The following is a 20,908-nucleotide window of genomic DNA, read 5'->3' as shown; positions in this document are numbered from 1 at the left end:
TTTTTTTGAAGGGAAGGGGTCAAGGCAACTGGAACTGTTACTTGTAGAGGCAGCAAATGGAGTAACCCCTGCTATTCAGGGCCTGAAAATATGTTCAGGGGTAATTACCCCTAGAATTCTAGGGGGGGGTATTTAACCCCTGGATTCTAGGGGGGGGGTATTTACCCCCAGGATTCTAGGGGGGGGTATTTACCCCCGGGATTCTAGGGGGGGGTATTTACCCCCAGGATTCTAGGGGGGGGGTAAATAACCCCATATAAACTTATAAAGCTGTATTTCTAGATTGAATTAAAATTGTTTTTATCTAAAAACCAATCCGCAAAAATGTAACGTTGTAGCATATGTAATATTTGTGACATTGTATATAATAATATTAATCCCATAAATATTTTATTTTAGAATTTATGTTTTGTTGACAAGCTTGGATCCTTTAAGAATCTACATTTATGACGAAGGACTAGGAAAACAAACAAATATTACGATTCACATTTATAATTTTTTCATAATTCTAATTCATTTTATTTTTAGACACAGGAAAGAAGTAGAGTCTTTGCCACAAACTCTGATTCTCTTAACCCTACATTTTTGCAACATAATTCGTAGACTTTAGATATTTCAAACTTTGATTCTGTTAGATCAACCTTAGTTTGAAATATCAAAGATTAACACTATCAAGTTGTAAAGATACAGGGAGGGATTCAAACATTTCAGACTAAATTCCTTTCTTTGTGTCTTTAATATATTATAATGTATTTTACAAAATGTGCATCTAAGTATTATGTTTTGATTGTGCAATTTACAGTAAGGTTTGCAACTGAGAAATACAGTTTAGATACAGCAGTTCTCAGCAACTCAAGGTAATAATAATACACAGTTGATTCGTCAGGACTATAATACTAATTAATCGCCAGCAGCATAGATTTTATAATTGGCATATATTCTTGAAACCTTTTAATCATTGACTATGTGATATAGGTCTACTGAAGGTTGAAAAGATAGCACGATTCTACAGTAAGAGCAATTAGGCCAAATGTCTCCTGCTTCGCTATTAAAATAATATTAAGATTCAACACATTTTTGCAACATTTAAAAAAAATTGAGCTTGAATTTTATTCAGAGACTTTGGCAATTTTCATGTCCAACCCCAAGGGCGTATACAGAGGGGGGGGCAAGGGGGACAGTGCCCCTCCTAGACCTGTAAAGAAACCAGAGCTGTCACACATATAAATGAAAGAAAAGCTTTATTATATAGATTACTTTTGCACAACAGAAACTTTTTCATGAACCTTTGTCCTTTTTTTCATCTCATAAAATTAAAGTTTACGTTGAGTTACCAACTATGTTTAGGGTTCATGTTACCATGTTTAGGGTTCATGTTACCATATTTAGGGTTCATGTTGCCAATTATGTATAGGGTTAATGTTACCAACTATGTTCAGGGTTCATGTTACCAACTATGTTTAGGTTCATGTTACCATATTTAGGGTTCATGTTACCAACTATGTTTAGGGTTAATGTTACCAACTATGTTTATGTTTATGTTACCATATTTAGGGTTCATGTCACCAACTATGTTTAGGGTTAATGTTACCAACTATGTTTAGGTTCATGTTACCATGTTTTGGGTTCATGTTACCATGCTTAGGGTTCATGTTACCAACTATGCCTACGGTTCATGTTACTATACTTGTTTAGGGTTCCTGTTACCATGTCTAGGGTTTATGTTACCAACTATGTTTAGGGTTCATGTTACCATGCTTAGGGTTCATGTTACCAACTATGTTTAGGGTTCATGTTTCCATGTTTAGGGTTCATGTTGCCATGTTTAGGGTTCATGTAACTAATGATGTTTAGGGTTCATGTTACCATGTTTAGGATTCATGTTATAAACTATGTTTACTGTTTAGGGTTTATGTTACTAACTATGTTTATGGTTCATGTTACCAACTATGTTTAGGGTTCGTGTTACCAGCAATGTTTAGGGTTCATGTTACTAACTATGTTTAGGTTTCATGTTACTATGTTTAGGGTTCATGATACCATGTTTAAGATTCATGTTACCAGTTAGGTCTAGGGTTCATGTTACCAACTATGTTCAGGGTTCATGTTACCAACTATGTTAAGGGTTCATGTTACCAACTATGTTTAGGGTTCATGTTACCAACTATGCGATCAACAAGGATTCAGATAAGTTTGTGATCAACACCAGTCCTGATCTTCCCACTGGGAACAAGTGGAGGTAACATTACTTAACATTACTGTACAGGAGAACCTTGAAGGTTAATTTCAAGTAATCTCCCATGGGAAAGATGGCATTACCCGAGATAAGTATGAATATTATTTTCAATCGTGGATTCCCTGCAAAAGTAACTTGCGCATTTATACTACACGAAATCATATAGAAATTAACAGAATCTAGCACTTTTAAACATAGAAAACGACAATATCTTCTTATTTATAGATCAGATAAAGATTTCAAGGGTACTGTTGTGAATCAAGCATTACCATCTTTGCATAGAGGGTCATTTAAAATTACGCTTACAGTCCCTTTACAGCGGACAATCCCTAAAAAATACTTAAGGAAAATTGTGGACAAGTTTAAACTTCAAAAAAATATCAACATTTTTATGGAAGGGATCAAAATGAAAGGAATTGGGTCTTTGCCTCAAACTCTGATTTTCTAATCCGTATATCTTTGCAACCCACATGTCAAAGACCTTAGATATTTCAAACTATGAATTCTGTTGGATAAAATATTCTAATTTTGAAATACTTATCTATTAAATAATTTAACGAACTGAATAAAAGCATAAATCATCAAGTTTTCTGGAAAGGTAATGAACCTTTGCAACAAACTCTTATTTTCAAATCCCAATATGTTAGCAATCTGATTTTAAGCTTAGATTATTTGATTGAACAGAATTCATAGTTTTAAATATCTAAGGTTATGGCATTGGGTTGCAAAGATATAGGGATTAGAAAATCAGATTGTGTGAACAAGACTTAATTTCTTTTTTTGAATTGTGAGTGTAACCAATTATCCTTTCTATTTAGTTTGTCTAGTTTATGGAGATATCTCTCCGAACATAGTTCCAACACAGCACTCTAGATACATTTATCCTTTTTATTTAGTTTGTCTAGTTTATGGAGATATCTCTCCGAACATAGTTCCAACACAGCACTCTAGATACATTTATCCTTTTTATTTAGTTTGTCTAGTTTATGGAGATATCTCTCCGAACATAGTTCCAACACAGCACGCTTAGATACATTTCAGGTTCAAACAGATGTAGATATATATATTGTGAGAACGCGAGAACCATACAACTGTGGAATCGGAAGACGATATTAAGTACTATATTTATGTGTATTTGATGTTGATACAGCGCAAATGTTTTTGCCATGGTATCTTAAAAATCGCTGATTAAGTAAAATGGTTTTTGCATATTGCCAAATTACTGTGTCCCATGTTTATTGGACTATTGATAATTGGAGTCATAAAGTCGTCTTCATATTTCACAGTTTTCTGTTTCTTAACGTATTTTTTTCCTGAGACAATATAAACATGAAATATGTATTACGCAATAAAAATACTTCATTTTGCTGACGTACGCATGTGAAAGAAAGTGTTTCTGAGCTGGTAACTTTTGAATCAGCGGACCTGATTCAAATCGATCGAGAAAAGCAAATTATTTCTCTCCTCCCAAGGCTTTTTGGACAATTTGTAATTGTTACAACAATTGACCAAGAATAGATTGGTATAAAACTCCCTGCCAAATAAGTATAACCTAAGCTCGATTTAAATTAGTTAAAAACTGTGTATTCAAAAGTTACCAGTTCAGCTGTTATGCGCATACTTCAGCTTGCAAAGAATTTTTGAAGTACAGTGTGTCCTGTCTAAGCCCGAAACTTAAGACAGGGTATCTTTATGAAACCCAGTATCGGAAACCGGTTTTCATAAATGGGGTTAGGCAATTTTGTAGGTATCAATATGTTTTTAAAGAAATATTATTTTATATGATTAGCTTTATACAAAGAGAATAGAATATACATTAGAGTGGAATTTACTAGAAAAAAGTGTAAACGGCCATTTTGTTTTACTGTTTCCATATTGCAGGTGTACTTCACATATTTGCGCTATATAACCTTTTGGGCCCTAGAACAATATTTTATAGAAAATCTAAAATTAATATTAAAAGAAAACCAAATTATGAAATAGGTTGGTTTCATAATTGACCAATGATCATTTTACATAGACTCTAGGCTTTTCACTTTACAAACGATGATTTTCCGTTATAACTATAAATCAAATAATGTTTTTTATTCACCTAATTAATTTTATAAAGTTTATTTAACAGCTTTAAAAAATTCGAAATTTAAATGAATAGTCTAGGAAGCATACTGTTTTAATGTACTTTTACATGATTTGTACACTTTGAACTCCCTTTCAGACTGAAAGGGACTGAAAAAATGCATACCGAGGGATTTTCTAAATTCCACTCTAATATATATTCTATTCTCTTTGGCTTTATGTTTTCTCTTTATTTTGTACTTCTTGATGTAAATCTACACAAATGTAAATACCCCAAAAATGAAACTCGAGAATTTTGGTCAACGATTAAATTTGCCTCTCCGGTAATTCTGACTATTTTTCTGACGTAATAATCATCTTCTCTAACAGTTCTGTTGTTTGATTAGGAATTGTTTACAATAAAGATCAAAGCTTTGTATTAGATACACAACACAGCAGATAAAAAGTACAACATTTGAGTTATAATACAGGAGATAAATAGTACAACAATATTTGTAAAGCGATCAAATGGATCGCCCTACTTTTCAAAGGATCTATCAGTATCTCTACCTTGTTAGGATTCTGCTGAGCAGACAACTACAACCTTGACTACTTTTCACTCTTTTCATTCCCTCGGAGCGTTCTTTCTTTGGAAAAAAATATGTCTTTAACATGCAAGAATTTTATCGTCTTTTTTGTTTTCCTCTCCAAGGGGAGGGATCAATTTTCTTTTTTTTTTAAATTTAATTTATTATGTACAGGTTTGGTCTGATATACAGGATATAGTTATTAAAAGTATTTTCTGTGGTCTAGACTCTATTAGGTAAGATTGATTTGTGAATTTTTGTTTTGTAATTTTTTACTTTTAAAGGTTTTTTTTGCAAAGAAAGAGATACACTATAGTTCGGATATTCTTTTGTTTTATATTAAAACAATTTTAAAACTGGTTTGCTATGGCTGTATACTGTTTCTCTATCATTCAGTAGTAAACTCCGTTTGTTTATTTTAGTTTTTTGTATGTACGATCATAATTTAGGAACTCCTTGACCAATTTGCCTCAAATCTTGATTGGGGAACTCGGGAGAACCACGGGAATGTTATTAGTTTGGTTTGAGATTTAAGTTGACTTTTATAATTAATAGCTAAAATCGTAATTAAAGACCAAGGGTGGGTAAATGGGTAACCTGGGCAAAGCTGGGTTCCCAAACTAGTCTATATGTAAATTAATACTCTTTGTTTGTCTGGCTCTTTTTTGTACTTCCGATGATAATTCTCAAAGATAGGAAACCACTAGACCGATTTGCCTCAAATTATGATTAGGGGAACTCTGTTAGAACCACGAGAAAGTTTAGTTTTAAGGAAAAGCTGGGCTGGACTCCTAATCTAGTTTCAGGAAAAGCTGGGCTGGACACCTAATCTAGTTCCAGGAAAAGCTGGGCTGGACTCCTAATCTTATTATCTTATAGAGATAAATACCAGGAACCTAGATTTACAGGGGAATATATTATCTTATAGAGATAAATACCAGGAACCTAGTTTTACAGGGGAATATATTATCTTAATTATCTATATATATTATCTATAACATTTTTTTTGAAAGTACAATTTACTTCAAGAGCATTCATTTTCGAATATCATAAAGTTAATGTTTTCCACAGAAATTATAAAATATATTTTTATTACCAATTTATCTCGATTCTTTTAAACATTCTTTTTATATTTATAAAATACATTAAAATTCCAATGTTCAGAGAAAAAGTCTAAAGCATCAATGTAATATTAACTAGTAAAATTATCTATGCGTTGATTGAATTTTGAAATTAAAAGTTTCTTTTTTCTAGACCTGCTGCGCTCAATGATACTCTGGATGCTCTAATAAACCGACCAATGGTTAGATTCCTTATTGTTTTTTTAAGCTTGGATCTGTTGAGAGATGGAGATAAGATACTTCTTAAGTCAAGATTTTTATCGAAAACTTTCTGATTTTAGTAATTTAACAAGTATCTAGATGAAAATATTCATATTAATCCAGCCGAAAATCGATTGTTTACATTTGGGGTTTATATAAAGATGTGACTTCCCAGGCCCAAATATAGTGTCGAATGAACTCCTAGACCCAAATATAATGTTAAATGGACTCCCAGACCCAAATATAATGTTAAATGGACTCCCAGACCCAAATATAATGTTAAATGAACTCCCAGACCCAAATATAATGTTAAATGGACTCCCAGACCCAAATATAATGTTAAATGGACTCCCAGACCCAAATATATGTTCTTGTGTGATTCGTTTAGGTTGAAGAAATGTTCCAGATAATTGGATATCATGTTCCCCCAGCTGCATTGTCTAACCATGCCAGGTATCCAGTATCTAGTATATCTTTATAGATAAAGAACAAATGTATTCATTATTTATTCTAAAAATATCTAATACATAATACGGTGGTAACCACACAACTTTAAAATAGGCACAGGGGCGCACGGGGGGGGGGTCTGGAACCCTGTGTACCCCCTAGACATGCCTCCCTATGCTCACCCTGCAGGCCTCCAGCCCTAATATAATTAAACTTACATATATTTTCTTTTCTTATCAATTGACAATTCATTAAATTCTTAATATAAACCTTAACCTTATTTGAAAAATTTCTTAATAGGGTTTTTTTAGGGGGCAGAAAACAAACCGTTAGGGGGGGGGGAAGGTTACATTAAACAAAGCGATTTTGCAGTTTACTTGCAGACCCATTCCAAAATAGAGGTAAAAAAATTTGTTTCATAACAACATTAAATCTCACAGTTCGATGGGTTTCACTCCAGATAAATAAAAATCTTTGATATGATATACTTACTATCTAACTTTCTTCTTTTACGTCTTATTTATATACTAGGCTTCCAGGGCTCTTCGTGTCTCGTTCTCTTAAAATTATTTTAGCTTGATATCTGAATCCCTCAAGTGGAATGTAAATCACCCTACGTAAAGTTTTAAATTGTAAAAAGCATTTTTTAAAACCCCTCCAGTGAAAATGAATTCCCTCTAGTGATTGCAAGAAGAGGGGCGCGAAGCGCCATAAAGGCATATGATTGTATATTTGTTGAGAACATCAAGGTTAAAATAATAACCGGATGTCAAGATAAGGCACTATTTTAACCCTTGAATCATTGACTATGAAGGAATCTTCAAGCTGAATCTATAGTGTCAGTGCTGAGAACCCGCGTGTACATTGTGAATCTACTGTGTCAGTGCTGAGAACCCGCGTGTACATTGTGAATCTATAGTGTCAGTGCTGAGAATCCACGTGTACATTGTAAATCTATAGTGTCAGTGCTGAGAACCCGCATGTACATTGTGAATCTGTAGTGTCAGCGCTGAGAATCCACGTGTACATTGTGAATCTATAGTGTCAGTGGTGAGAACCCACCCCGCGTGTACATTGTGAATCTATAGTGTCAGTGCTGAGAACCCGCGTGTACATTGTAAATCTATAGTGTCAGTGCTGAGAACCCGCATGTACATTGTGAATCTGTAGTGTCAGTGCTGAGAATCCACGTGTACATTGTGAATCTATAGTGTCAGTGCTGAGAACCCACCCCGCGTGTACATTGTGAATCTATAGTGTCAGTGCTGAGAACCCGCGTGTACATTGTGAATCTATAGTGTCAGTGCTGAGAACCCGCGTGTACATTGTGAATCTATAGTGTCAGTGCTGAGAACCCGCGTGTACATTGTGAATCTATAGTGTCAGTGCTGAGAACCCGCGTGTACATTGTGAATCTATAGTGTCAGTGCTGAGAATCCGCGTGTAACTTGTGAATCTATAGTGTCAGTGCTGAGAATCCGCGTGTAACTTGTGAATCTAAAATGCTACTCTATAAATAATCCTATTAACTTTGTCCCGTTATTGTTTAGGAAGAGTGGGTCTTGTCAACTTCTGGATTTTGATCTGAATAAAGTTAACTCTTTAGGAATCTTAGATTAACAGATGTAACTTTATTTTAACATGAAATTGTTTAGGGGGGGGGGGGGGGGGGTTGAGGGAGATAGTACACTTTTTGAATAGGAAAACAGCTCAAGAATTCTATGCAGAAAAAAAACTATATTTTTAAAATATTGATTCCATGGAATTCCAGTTTATTATATTTAATATCATCTAGCCAAGGTATTAGATATTTTCCTAAAGACATTTTCCCAAAGGCAACTTTCCAAGGGACAATTTCCCAAGCGGCAACTTCCCATTTGGACCGGGCGCTGCAGTTAGAACAGACATGGAAAGTTTCCGATTGCTTGGAAAATTGTACATTTCGGAAGTTGCCACTTTCGAAAATACCACCGGCAAGTTGACGCTAGGGAAAATGCTTTTGGGAAAGTACCTAGCCATGTTTTTAACTCTGTTTAATGAAGATAATGAACCTAGGCTTTAATCCCGCTGTTTACACCAGGCAAACTTTTTATCTTTATCCTTGTTTGTTTACAATGTTAAAACAATCAAAAACTAAATTTTAAAGTAAAAAACTTAGCAGGGGGGCAATATAGGAATTCATTTAATGGCACGTGCTCCACTGCTCCGTGGATGAAAATTATGTCCTTGAAATACAATTATTTAAATTTTTCCTCACACCTGACGTCTGTAGTTTATTGTAGCACTTGTTTCACTTTATGTCGTCGTTATTTAATAATTTAAGAAAAACTAATTCTGAAAACGTATCCACCCCCAAAGTAGGAGTTTTTAACGTCGACTTTACGCTCAAACTCAGTAAATATACATCGTGGAAAGTAACGTTTAATATGTCTCAAATGAATCCAAAAGAATTTTTCCACAACACTGCATACTCAGTTCAACTACCTTACATAGTCGGTCTGTCCCTTTAATGACACGTGCTCCATGGATGATTTATGTTCTTAAAATACAAATATTTGGCCAGGAGTTTTGTATTTTTAATACATACAGAGGTAGAAATTCTTTTTTTGGAAATCGAGATTAATGCTTGATCTCCTCTTTTTGTTAATCTGCAGATTGATTAAATATTTGATATACAGGAAAGTGTCTAAAATTTAACCAATCAGAGTGTCGTTTGCAGAAACCAAACAGCCAATAAGAAGCCGGGAAATTTTGCACGCAACCAATAAGGGAACTCTCAATGGTTGGAACCCAGCAGGGATATCTAAAAGATAAAGCAGTGGATATCGAGATTAAGCTAATGGGATATAGGGTATCCAACACATGAGATTCCTGCTCTGAAATCGCTAATACGTATTATTTGTAGTTCGACAGAAAAGTTAAGAAGTTCTGAATATAATAAATAAATTTCTAAAATTTTGACTTTCATATAAAAAAAAATTCCTCGAAAAATAGTATATTTAATTTTTTTTTTAAATCCTGTAAAATAAAGGGGGGAGCGAGGGTATTTTCCACTCTTAAGTATTGATTATAGAAAGTTTGTAAGAACCCTTGATGATGATGATATCAAGAAGCAGAATCTGTATCCTAGACAAGTCAAGGAGAGGTCCTCTTATATACCTGGTATACTTGACAGATTTACAGGTATAAACCTACAATCTGTATCCTAGAAACGTCAAGGAGATATACTCGTATATTCCTGGTATACTTGACAGATTTACAGGTATAAACCTACAATCTGTATCCTAGAAACGTCAAGGAGATATACTCGTATATACCTGGTATACTTGACAGATTTACAGGTATAAACCTACAATCTGTATCCTAGACACGTCAAGGAGATATCCTTGTATATTCCTGTTATACTTGACAGATTTACAGGTATAAACCTACAATCTGTATCCTAGACACGTCAAGGAGATATCCTTGTATATCCCTGGTATACTTGATAGATTTACAGGTATAGACCTACAATCTGTATCCTAGACACGTCAAGGAGATATCCTTGTATATTCCTGTTATACTTGACGAATTTACAGGTATATATATATATATATATATATATAAAATAAGTTTTTGCTCCAAGTCCATTTCAAGGCTTCTATATTTATTATTACATATTAGGACCATCTTTGATCATGTAGTCGAGTGGTTGGTTCATTTATTCAATAAGGATGATGAGTCTTTCATGACGACCTAGAACACTTTCATTTCGACTTTCTGCATGTTAACTTTGGGATTCTTACTAAAATTTACCCTTTAATGCTGTAATAGATGATTTGTCAAATTATGAAAAATATTGACAGTTGCAAGCAACCAAATCATAAAAAAAAACAAAATTCTAAATAAATTTTTTTTCTAGTACTGTGAATAGTTTTGCAGTTTTCAATACAATTTTCAGCTTTTTAGTGCGGTGTTTCAGTAACCTTTAAGTAGTTTAGTTTGTATTTTTTTTAAAGGGTTTGAACAATTTTATCAAATCTAAAATTTTTCCAACTTTGGCAATTTGATCTTGTAGAATTCAGTTCTTTGTTTAATTTGTATTGTTTGGAATTTTTCCTTATTTGGTTAATTTGGTTTTGCTTATTATGTATTGTTTAAATAGATATTTATTTCTCTAGTATTTTTTAACTGATAAATCCTAACTTCTTTGATTTATAAATTTTCAGTTTTGCTTTCAAGTCATAAATCATGGATCAATGTGCATTTTACTCAGTTTGATTTATATTTGTAAATAATCATATTTAAATAGTTTTTTCTTTGTAGGAGATAAATCATAGATTATTGAATTTTAGTTGAGAAAACAGATTCCATAATTTAAAATGTGAAAATTCGTCGTTCATAGTAGTTCCTAGCTAGGTACAAATATAAAAGGAATTGAGACTTTGTCACAAACTCAATTTTAATCCCTTTATCTTTGCAACCTGTTGGTGTACACCTTTTTATTTCCAACGTAAATCATTCAATACAACAGAATTCATATATCTAAGTAAATGGGTTGCAAAAATATTGAGATTAGAAAATCAGAGTTTGCGACAAAGACTCAATTCCTTTGATCGAAAAATATGATATTATTTTTATTAAACCTAATCACACACAAAGATATACAGATTATATGCAGAAATTAATGGTGTATTGTTTAGAAAAAAATTCTAATATATAGTTTTACAACAACAATAAAAAACAATGAAAAAATATTGGGTGACATACAATTTTAGTAATAGCATATTTATCATTTCAGTATTCACGTCATTATGAAATCCTTTAACATCTGTATAAATTGTTATTATTGTGTTTAACAGTTCTTGTAAAATAAGATATTTTCATTTTTCATGCATGGTACAATTTTCCCAAATTTTTCTCCCAATATTTTTTTTACTAAATCAGACAGATTTTTAAAACAATCGCCGACTAATTAAACTAATGCCGAGTACTTATAACTTCAATAGTCAGAAGGAAATACATTTACCAGCTCACGGGCAGCCGTAGTCTATTTAAATTGCCGAGCCGGGTCAACCTTTCCGGTCCCAGTTTATACTGTACCTAGCTCTATGAACAGGACTAGCCGGTGCAACAAGGTTGACGCGGTCAGACTTTATGATTCATACAGGTTGAATTTACTTTTATTGAAGATGCAGAGGTGCTTGAGCTAACATTTACCATGCAAAACTTTGTGAAATGCTTTAATTAAATATCTGTTAGTAAGATGTTCACTGTGAATATTTGAAGGTAGTGATGTACGAGTACTGAGAAAAACGCTGGAAGAATTCTACAACTTAAAGAAATTTTCAAGAATTTTCCCGACAAGGAAATTTTGTTTTTCGGTTTAAGGCGAGAGGGGGAAGATAAGCCACAACATTTTTAAACAATAAATTTGAGGCATTGAAATTGCAATTTTCAAAAATTACGTATTACGCGAAACATCATACCTTTAAGGTTTTGAAGTTTATTAAAGAACAATGAATTGTGTGTTTAGTTTATTTTACGAAGAAAATTTTACATCATTTTACGCATTGTGGACACCGGGACAAATTGTTTGGGGTATTCTAAAGAATAGAAAAGATGAGAAAAATCACAATATTAACTGTCATTACCTGAGCGTTACTGATGTTCTCAAAAAAAAGTCTATTTTGCAATTTTCTCGTTAAATTGTGCAAATTTTCAGTTATGCAGTTTTTAAGTTTAGCAGTTTACATTAAAAGAAATCATCAATATTTTAATAAAAAAATTTGAATATAACGTTCTTTATGTATATCTTTTTCATGACGTCGCTGGACTTTTGAATTTCACAATTTCAGGGCACTAAACTTATTATTTAAAAACATAATAACTGCCGGAAGACTCAAATGCTGTGGATAGGAAGACCGTACGGTTGTGGCTCATGGCTGCTGGAAGACAAAAAAGCTAATATGTGGCATGGAACGGAAAAATGTTGTGGCTTGACCGCCTGCCTTCCCCCGCTCGTGGGCAGAAATTGGTTTTTAATTAATCAATTTTTTGTTTTGACTGTTGACGTAACTTCTAGACAAGAAACTTCGAGAAATTTTCGATTGGCCAATCCAACATTCCTCAGTTTTTGGAAACCCAATTCACAAGGGTACCCTTTAAAGGGAGTGACCGACAATGTATGGTAGTTGAACTGAGAATGTAGTATTGTGGAGAAATCTTTTAGGATTCATTTGAGACATAAAAAACATTTTAATGATGTATAATTACTGAGTTTGGGCCCAAATATGTTCTATGTTAATGTGTTAAAAGTTAGAAAAGCTATGGTATCTTCCTAAGATAATTAAGCCTGTGAGAGAAAAAAGTGGTGTTTGATTTTTTTTTAACACCCTTTAATTGAAATTATAGGTTACTGGAAATTCGTCTTCAGTCTTAATTACTTTGAAATTATCAAAACTCTGCTGCAAAGAATGAATCCGAAGAATAAAATTAGAGCTAGCTCTAAATATCTGAACTATCTCAACACTGTCAGCTATTACGATAAACTTCTAGGAAACTTTAAGCTTGCACAATTTTTAGATATTTTCATCGGAAAGGGAGGAACTATCAAATATTTTCATTAGAAAAAATAAATAAGTTTTTGCGATACACTGGGTTTACACTTTACAGTGTACAAGGAAATTAAATGTTTACAAAAAATAGTTTTGATAGTTAATAAAAATATAACGCTTAAAACTACCTGCTTCTAATTGAGCTTTCCAAAATGTGATTCAGATTTAATGATGGAATTTATGGTTATGTCAAATTATAAATCAAAAATAAGGAAAAAAGACAAATAAAATGTTTAATTGAAAATTGGAATCGATTCATCACTTGATTTCAATGTTTATTTCAACACTTTTAAAATTGTCTGTTAAACAGAAAATTACCCTGTTTTCATGAATTGAATATATGCCACTTTTTTATTTGTACAGACTATAGACTGACATGTTTCTATCTTTTAATTCTTATCAAATCTGAACATTTAAGTTTATTTAATTAATTGTTTATCAAGTCTTCGGTCATCATTTTTTAAGGTGAGAAGGTACAGTTTGTTCATATGTTGGGGGGGGGGGGGATACGAACAGGTTGGAAAAAATACCAAATTGTGAATGAAAGGATTTAGTTTTTGAGGATGAAGAGGGCTGATCATCTGAGTAATCTCTACCCTTCGAATTAAAAAAGGGGGGAATGGAGGTGTTGTGAGATAATAAAAACCGAGTGTGGGTAAGTTCCAGGCAGTGCTCTGGATACCCATGCTATCATTGAATATTTTCAAAAAGGTTCAGAAATTGCGAATTTTGTTTTAATGATGGAGTAACTTGAGGTTTAGAATTTTCAGTTAACATTGAACCACTTAAAATTTGAGTAAATTGGACTAATTTTGAACAAACCGTCTCAAATTTTCCTTAAAATAGGAAAGTAAACACCAAAAACAAACATGATTTTCTAAGGGGTTATTAAATTTTAAAAAGAAACTGATTTGAGGAACTATATGATAGAGGAACTGAGTTCTTGAATTTCCAAATCTCTAAATCTTTGCAACCTGATAGAGTAAGCCTTTTATATTTCAAACTATTTATCTATCTTAATTCATAATTTGAAATATCAAAGGTTTGTAAGAACGGGTTGCCAAGATATAGAAATTAGTAAGTCATAGTTTCTAACAAAAACTCAGTTCCATTTTTTTTTACATTATGTACGCATGTTAAATTGAAATTTGCATCAGTTTTAAAGATAAGCAATGTAAACCTGTTTCTGTATTTAATCAAACAAGATGGGGAAAAAAATAAAGTTAAAAAAAGGGGTTTGAAACCTTTATTTCGAGATTTGAAAGTTGCTAACTCTCTCTGCGTATATTCCCCAACTTCTGTATTTCTATATACTCTGTATATACTCAGTAGTTCAATTATTTACCCATCTATACAGTATTGAAACAATTATTTAATTTAAACTGATTTCCACAATATCGCCGGATTTTGAAAATAATTCGGGATTTTGGGAGTATAGCTATATTTTGGACATTGTTAGATAGTTAAGCATCATCAAAGGTATGTATCTAAATTTTATCTTTTAGATGCAACAAATGCATTTTTAATTCCCTTCAACTGTTTGCTCGTTTTGTGTCAGTTTACTTTCAGAGATATTATTGAAGATAAACAATTAATCATTAAACTAACCAAAAGGTGACTCCATGGGCCCTGGAGTTATTTTTTTTATACAAGTTTTTAGTTCTTAACTAAAAAACTGAAATTTTATTTCAAAATGATATTTTTTTTGACAAAAAAGTTTAACTTAAGTTTTCTAAGATGGTTTTGTAACAAGATATGGAGAAAATGGGCTGGATAACAGGGAAGAAGATGGAACGAAGGAGAACGGATTAGAAAGAATAAGAACCGCATGTGATAAAAATATGCATTTATAAATCTCATTTATCTAGTAATAATGATAATATTTCATTAAATGATTATCAAATATCTAAATATTTAATTTTTTAAAACTTGTAATTTTTCCACTATTCAGTAAAATTTATGAACAGAATGAAAACAAATCTCAGGAAGCATTAGAATTTGTTGTAAAATTTGGGACAGCTTATCTATTCTTTATTTGCTGCAGTTTTTTTTTCAAATCATCATTAGGTTGACTTAAGAGACGTACTTTATTGGATTTTAATATCGAAATTATTACATAATATGCAATACGCATCAAAAATGTGACAAAGTCATGGAAACTGGGTGTACTAGTTCAATGATAGGTTAATTTTTAAACTTTCCCTACCTCTGGAAGTTTTTTTTTTATCAAGGGTTTAGACATGATTTTCATAATTGTAGTTAAATTATCGTACAGTGTGTCCTAATAAAAACTGGATTTAATTGACAACTTTGAAATGTATTCGATCGAACTACATGGCATTTAGTTCGTAAACATCTAATGAATCTAATAGCACTGTCAAAATTATTGAAACAAGAAGCCGATATTCCCATGGAATTTACAAAATGTGGTTTCAAGATCATAGGATCTATTAAGAATCTTGTGACTTGTCCCATTTTTTTAGTTTATCGAAACTCGTGTTGGTATTTAGTAACAAACAATGCCAAATTTTCTAAAGAAACTTTTATATTGTCACTTGATTCCCTTCTTTTTTGGTCACACTGTATGATTTATGAACAATGAACAAGTTTTCGTAAAATTATAATGATTGATTTTATTGTAAATCACAACAATTCGTAACAAATATTAAAGGTATACATGGTGCACCAAGAAACCAGCCTTAATTGTTTCCACGTCACAAATCTTCTTAAATTGTAAAAAACAAATATCTACACAAAACTGACATTTTTTTCTTCTTAACTTTGATCTCTCCTAGTCCTCCTCTGGTCTGCACACATATCTTCACATTTTAGCAAATAATACGTGGTTTAAAACCACTAAAATAACTTTAATTTTCACATTGAACTTTTGACTACTGATTTTGGATAATTTTCTCTGAGGAAGCGATTAAAAAAAAATCTTGAAATCCAGGAATGTAAAGGCAATAATATAATGATGGGTTGACAAGGTCACACTAAGACATAGTGACACTTCAAAGTCGTCCCGGTCAATTTTTAATAGTTTTTTAATCGATGATTTTTTGCCATTCTTAAAATGGACATTTAATAAACTGATAAATTGCAAAAGAAAAGATTATGATTTGTACAGATATAGACCGGATATATTAGGATAAATATAAGGTTAAGTATGTGAGAACTAATCTGTTATCTCCGGTACAGTTGACATTGACAAAACTCGGACGGAGAAGGAAGAGAGCTAGGAGGAGAACTGTTCAGTTTACTCCGATATAGTCTCGCATACGGAGATACAATCCTAAACTATATATTTTCTTTTAATTGAACCTTACTGTTTTCTATGATCACATCCTGTCATCTCACTTTCTTGGTATACCTATCTTTATCATTGTAATCTAACGACATCTTCATGATCGTATTTTTTTCATTATGATCTACCATCTTAGTGATGATCATATCCTTTTTAATTTTGATCTCACCTTTTCATAGTAATTCTATCCTTTTATTGTGATTTTCTTCTCTTTACATGATCCTGTTCAGTGTACCGTAACATATTCGTCATGATCATGTCCTTTACCTTGTGATCTTTATCCCCTCATCATGATCCTATCCCATCATAATCCTATTCTTTACATTGTTAGCTTTACCCTTTCATCATGATCCTATCATTATCCTTGTGATCTTACATCATAGTCATGATCATATGCTTGTCATTCTCATCTTGATCATGATTATATCCTTTTCATTATGATCTGAAATTCTTTATCATGATCCGATCCCATTCATTGTGATCTTATCTTTTTATTATGATCTTATCTTCTCATTGTTATCTTAACTTCTTATTGTGATCTGATCTTCTCATTGGGATCTTATCTCCTTATTGTGATCTTATCTTCTCATTGTGATTACATCTTCTCATTGTGATCTTATCCTCTCATTGTGATCTTATCTTCTCATTGTGATCTTATCTTCTCATTGTGATCTAATCTTCTCATTGTGATCTAATCTTCTCAATGTGATCTAATCTTCTCTTTGTGATCTTATCTTCTTATTGTGATCTTATCTTCTTTCTGCGATCTCATCTTCTCATTGTGATCTTATCTTCTTTTTGTGATCTTATCTACTAACTGTGATCTTATCTTCTCATTGTGATCTTATCTTCTTTTTATGATTTCATCTTCTCATTGTGATCTTATCTACTTATTGTGATCTTATCTTCTTATTGTGATATTTTCTCAAAATGATTTTATCTTCTCTTTGTGAACTTATCTTCTCATTGTGATCTTATCTTCTCATTGTGATCTTATCTTCTCATTGTAACCTTATCTTCTCATTATGATCTTATCTTCTCATTGTGATCTTATCTTCTCATTGTGATCTCATCTTTTTATTGTGCTTATCTTCTCATTGTGATTTCATCTTCTCATTGGGATCTTATCTTCTCATTGTGATCTTTTCTTCTCATTGTGATCTTTTCTTCTCATTGTGATCTTATCTTCTCATTGTGATCTTATCTCCTCATTGTAATCTCATCTTCTCATTGCATTGTGATCTTATCTTCTCATTGTGATCTTATCTTCTCATTGTGATCTCATCTTTTTATTGTGCTTATCTTCTCATTGTGATCTTATCTTCTCATTGTGATCTTTTCTTCTCATTGTGATCTTTTCTTCTCATTGTGATCTCATCTTCTGATTGCATTGTGATCTTATCTTCTCATTGTGATCTTATCTTCTCATTGTGCTCTTTTCTTCTCATTGTGATCTTATCGCCTCATTGTAATCTAATCTTCTCATTGCATTGTGATCTTATCTTCTCATTGTGATCTAATTCACTTTATTCTTCATTAAGCCAGGCCCGTAGCTAGTAATTTAGCAAGAGGAGGGGGGTGCGCAGGCAAATTTTTTTTTGACTGAAAACCTCAAAAAGGGTCAAAATTAATGACTCAAGTCTAAATACTAGATTTTCAACTTAGCACACACAGTAGTTCATCAAGATAGATATTTTGGCTGTTTTGAGTCATGTTTATGTTCCTTAAGTGCCATTGAGAAGCTATTTATATGGTCGCGACTAACAAAACTGGAGATATAATGATGTCATAACTGTAAGCTGATACATCAGTAAACGTTTATCAGAATAGATATATAGTTATTTTGTATAGATTCAAGTTAAACTATAAGTAAATGTAGTACTGACAATTTTAGCATCATGAATAGCCAATATTTAATTTTAATACTGGGAAAGGTATCGAAAGGCTGTAAATGCCTGTAAAAGTTCAAGAAAAGCTCAAAGTTGTCCCAAAATTAATTTCTAATTTGAGACAATCTCCCCTGCAAGCTTGAGAATGGGTACAAACCGTCAGCCATATTTTATCTTCTAATTTTGTCTCCAAATTGTTACTTATTACTGTAAGATAGCTTTCATTAAAATCAGTTTCTAAAAATTAAAAATAAACTTATCATTACACAAGACAGGATAGAAATAAAAATGTCAAACTAATCTATTTCAGAAAACACTCAATTGTCTTTAATTTGAAGAAAAAATGATCCTAAAACGCAAAATATTGGTAACAAAAATCAGATTTTCACATTTTTTCCTTTCTTTTTTTCAAATTTTTCGTTTCCTTTTTTATTTTTCCTTTTGGTTGAATAGGTCTAATTCTGTTTAGCTTCTACCATGTTTTATGCAAGATTACACAGATGTTTATTGAACAATCAGGCAATTCTAGGATACAGATGAATATTGTTTGTTGATACTTTTCTTCTTCACAATAAACATCAAAAATAAGATTGAAGACGACTTGACTTTAATTAGTGCTATTCGAGTTCTAGCTGAACTCGACGAACTATAGCTAGCTAACCGAGCCAAGGAACTATATACTGTACACTGTGGGAGGAATGTAAACAAACCCAGTGTCCCCACAGAAGTTGAAGGGAAAGGACTACAGCTCTGATGTGATATTACAGTCCAACAAAAAACAAGTTAATATATCAAGTTAAAGCGAATACTTATGATTTTTGGCTTTCTGGTCAATATGGAAAATACAATAGCAATATGTTCTTATTCCATCCCTTGGGCCCTTTTTCCTCAAAAAAGATGCGTTGCCCCGGAATTCTTTGTTTTGATCTCCTCCCACTGCAGTACACAGATTTGACGCATGAGATATGGCGGTTCCTGGTCTACATATTTTCTGAACCGAGCTAACCATCTTTAAAATAATATCACGGACTCTCGTATCTCTGCACTGATCCCACTGACGAACGGTTGATCTGTTCAATTAAGCGTTATTTGTGAACATCCAACAACTTTATGTAATTTTGGTGTTATACAGTACACATTGTACATTTGTACATGACTTTCTTAATAATAAAATTAGTTTTAAATAAATCATAAATTTGCAGATTTTACAATTTAAAGATGGTGAGAGGACAGACACTGTACCCTTCCTAACTGAGATCTGGGTTAACGAGAAACCCCCCTGTATTTTGATCTGAACAAAGAGGGATTTTTTATTGTATTTTGTAAACAGGTAGAAATTAGGTTATCCTACACCTATACTCACGCTTTGTAAACAGGTAGAAATTATTTTTTCGTACATTCTATACATTTGCTAACTTGAATACGTTTGGGAATCGCGTAATAACTCCTCAGATGCTGATTTTGAATAAATGGTTATCTTATTTATATTAGTTTCTGAAGTACTAGGCTTTACGGGATTCACCCCTATATTCTGGTAACCATTTTGAGATAATAACTGTCGATTTTTTGAGCCGCCATAATTTCAGTGTGCTACAATAAACCACAATTTTTTTTAGGATTTTTCTTATAGTTATTAGAATGAATATTGATTGCTATTGATATTATGTTCTTGCTTTAGAATGTTTGCTATTGATATTTTAAATTTAGAGTTAGCTATAGAATAGAATGGTTGCTATTGATATTATCTAGAGTGAGCTATAGAATGGTTGCTATTGATATTATTATCTAGAGTAAACTATAGAATGGTTGCTATTAATATTATTATCTAGAGTAAACTATAGAACGGTTGGTATTGATATTGTTATCTAGAGTGAGCTATAGAATGGTTGCTATTGATATTATTATCTAGAGTAAACTATAGAATGGTTGCTATTGATATTATTATCTAGAGTGAGATATAGAATGGTTGCTATTGATATTTTTATCTAGAGTGAGCTATAGAATGGTTGCTATTGATATTATAATCTAGAGTGAACTATAGAATGGTTGCTATTGATATTATTATCTAGAGTGAGATATAGAATGGTTGCTATTGATATTATTATCTAGAGTGAGCTATAGAATGGTTGGTATTGATATTATTATCTAGAGTGAGATATAGAATGGTTGCTATTGATATTATTATCTAGAGTGAGCTATAAATTGGTTGCTATTGATATTAATATCTAGAGTAAGATATAGAATGGTTGCTATTGATATTATTATCTAGAGTGAGATATAGAATGGTTGCTATTGCTATTATTATCTAGAGTGAATTATAGAATGGTTGCTATTGATATTATTATCTAGAGTAAACTATAGAATGGTTGCTATTGATATTATTATCTATAGAGTAAACTATAGAATGGTTGCTATTTATATTATTATCTAGAGTGAACTATAGAATGGTTGCTATTTATATTATTATCTAGA

General features: G+C 32.2%; 2 protein-coding genes across 11 annotated transcripts in view; both read left to right on the top strand.

Annotated features, from left to right (window-relative positions):
• LOC111702235 (tubulin polyglutamylase TTLL4) overlaps positions 1-5,129 on the top strand; it is a 23,905-nt gene extending 18,776 nt beyond the window's left edge. For 9 of the 10 annotated variants that reach the window (XM_023473857.1, XM_023473860.1, XM_023473861.1 and 6 more), the window contains 5 exons: positions 400-461; positions 803-857; positions 2,150-2,239; positions 3,211-3,277; positions 5,053-5,129. In XM_023473857.1, the coding sequence (XP_023329625.1) occupies positions 400-461; positions 803-857; positions 2,150-2,239; positions 3,211-3,277; positions 5,053-5,118 (340 nt within the window). In that variant the 3' untranslated portion in view covers positions 5,119-5,129. The other variant, XM_023473858.1, reaches the window with a different exon arrangement.
• A 618-nt stretch (positions 5,130-5,747) lies between these two features.
• LOC111702250 (tubulin polyglutamylase TTLL4) lies at positions 5,748-15,160 on the top strand. Its single transcript, XM_023473879.1, has 9 exons — positions 5,748-5,770; positions 6,133-6,181; positions 6,589-6,653; positions 8,198-8,253; positions 8,703-8,727; positions 9,733-9,830; positions 11,916-11,994; positions 13,126-13,184; positions 14,981-15,160. The coding sequence occupies exons 2-9, from the start codon at positions 6,179-6,181 to the stop codon at positions 15,094-15,096; spliced, it is 501 nt and encodes a 166-aa protein (XP_023329647.1). The 5' UTR covers positions 5,748-5,770; positions 6,133-6,178; the 3' UTR covers positions 15,097-15,160.
• The last annotated feature ends 5,748 nt before the right edge of the window (positions 15,161-20,908 follow it).

Source organism: Eurytemora carolleeae, unplaced genomic scaffold (assembly GCF_000591075.1).
Source record: "Eurytemora carolleeae unplaced genomic scaffold, Eaff_2.0 scaffold494, whole genome shotgun sequence".
In the NCBI taxonomy this organism is placed as follows: Eukaryota; Metazoa; Arthropoda; class Copepoda; order Calanoida; family Temoridae; genus Eurytemora; species Eurytemora carolleeae.
Note: the sequence above shows the minus strand (reverse complement) of the source record. Positions and strands in the feature narration are given on the sequence as shown.

Bases quoted from the DNA above. Each gene is read 5' to 3' on its own strand.
- LOC111702250 (XM_023473879.1), top strand. The intron at 11,995-13,125 runs GAAATTTTGTTT...GAATAAAATTAG, and splicing joins TCAAGAATTTTCCCGACAAG to AGCTAGCTCTAAATATCTGA. The intron at 13,185-14,980 runs GAAACTTTAAGC...AAGTTTTCTAAG, and splicing joins CTATTACGATAAACTTCTAG to ATGGTTTTGTAACAAGATAT.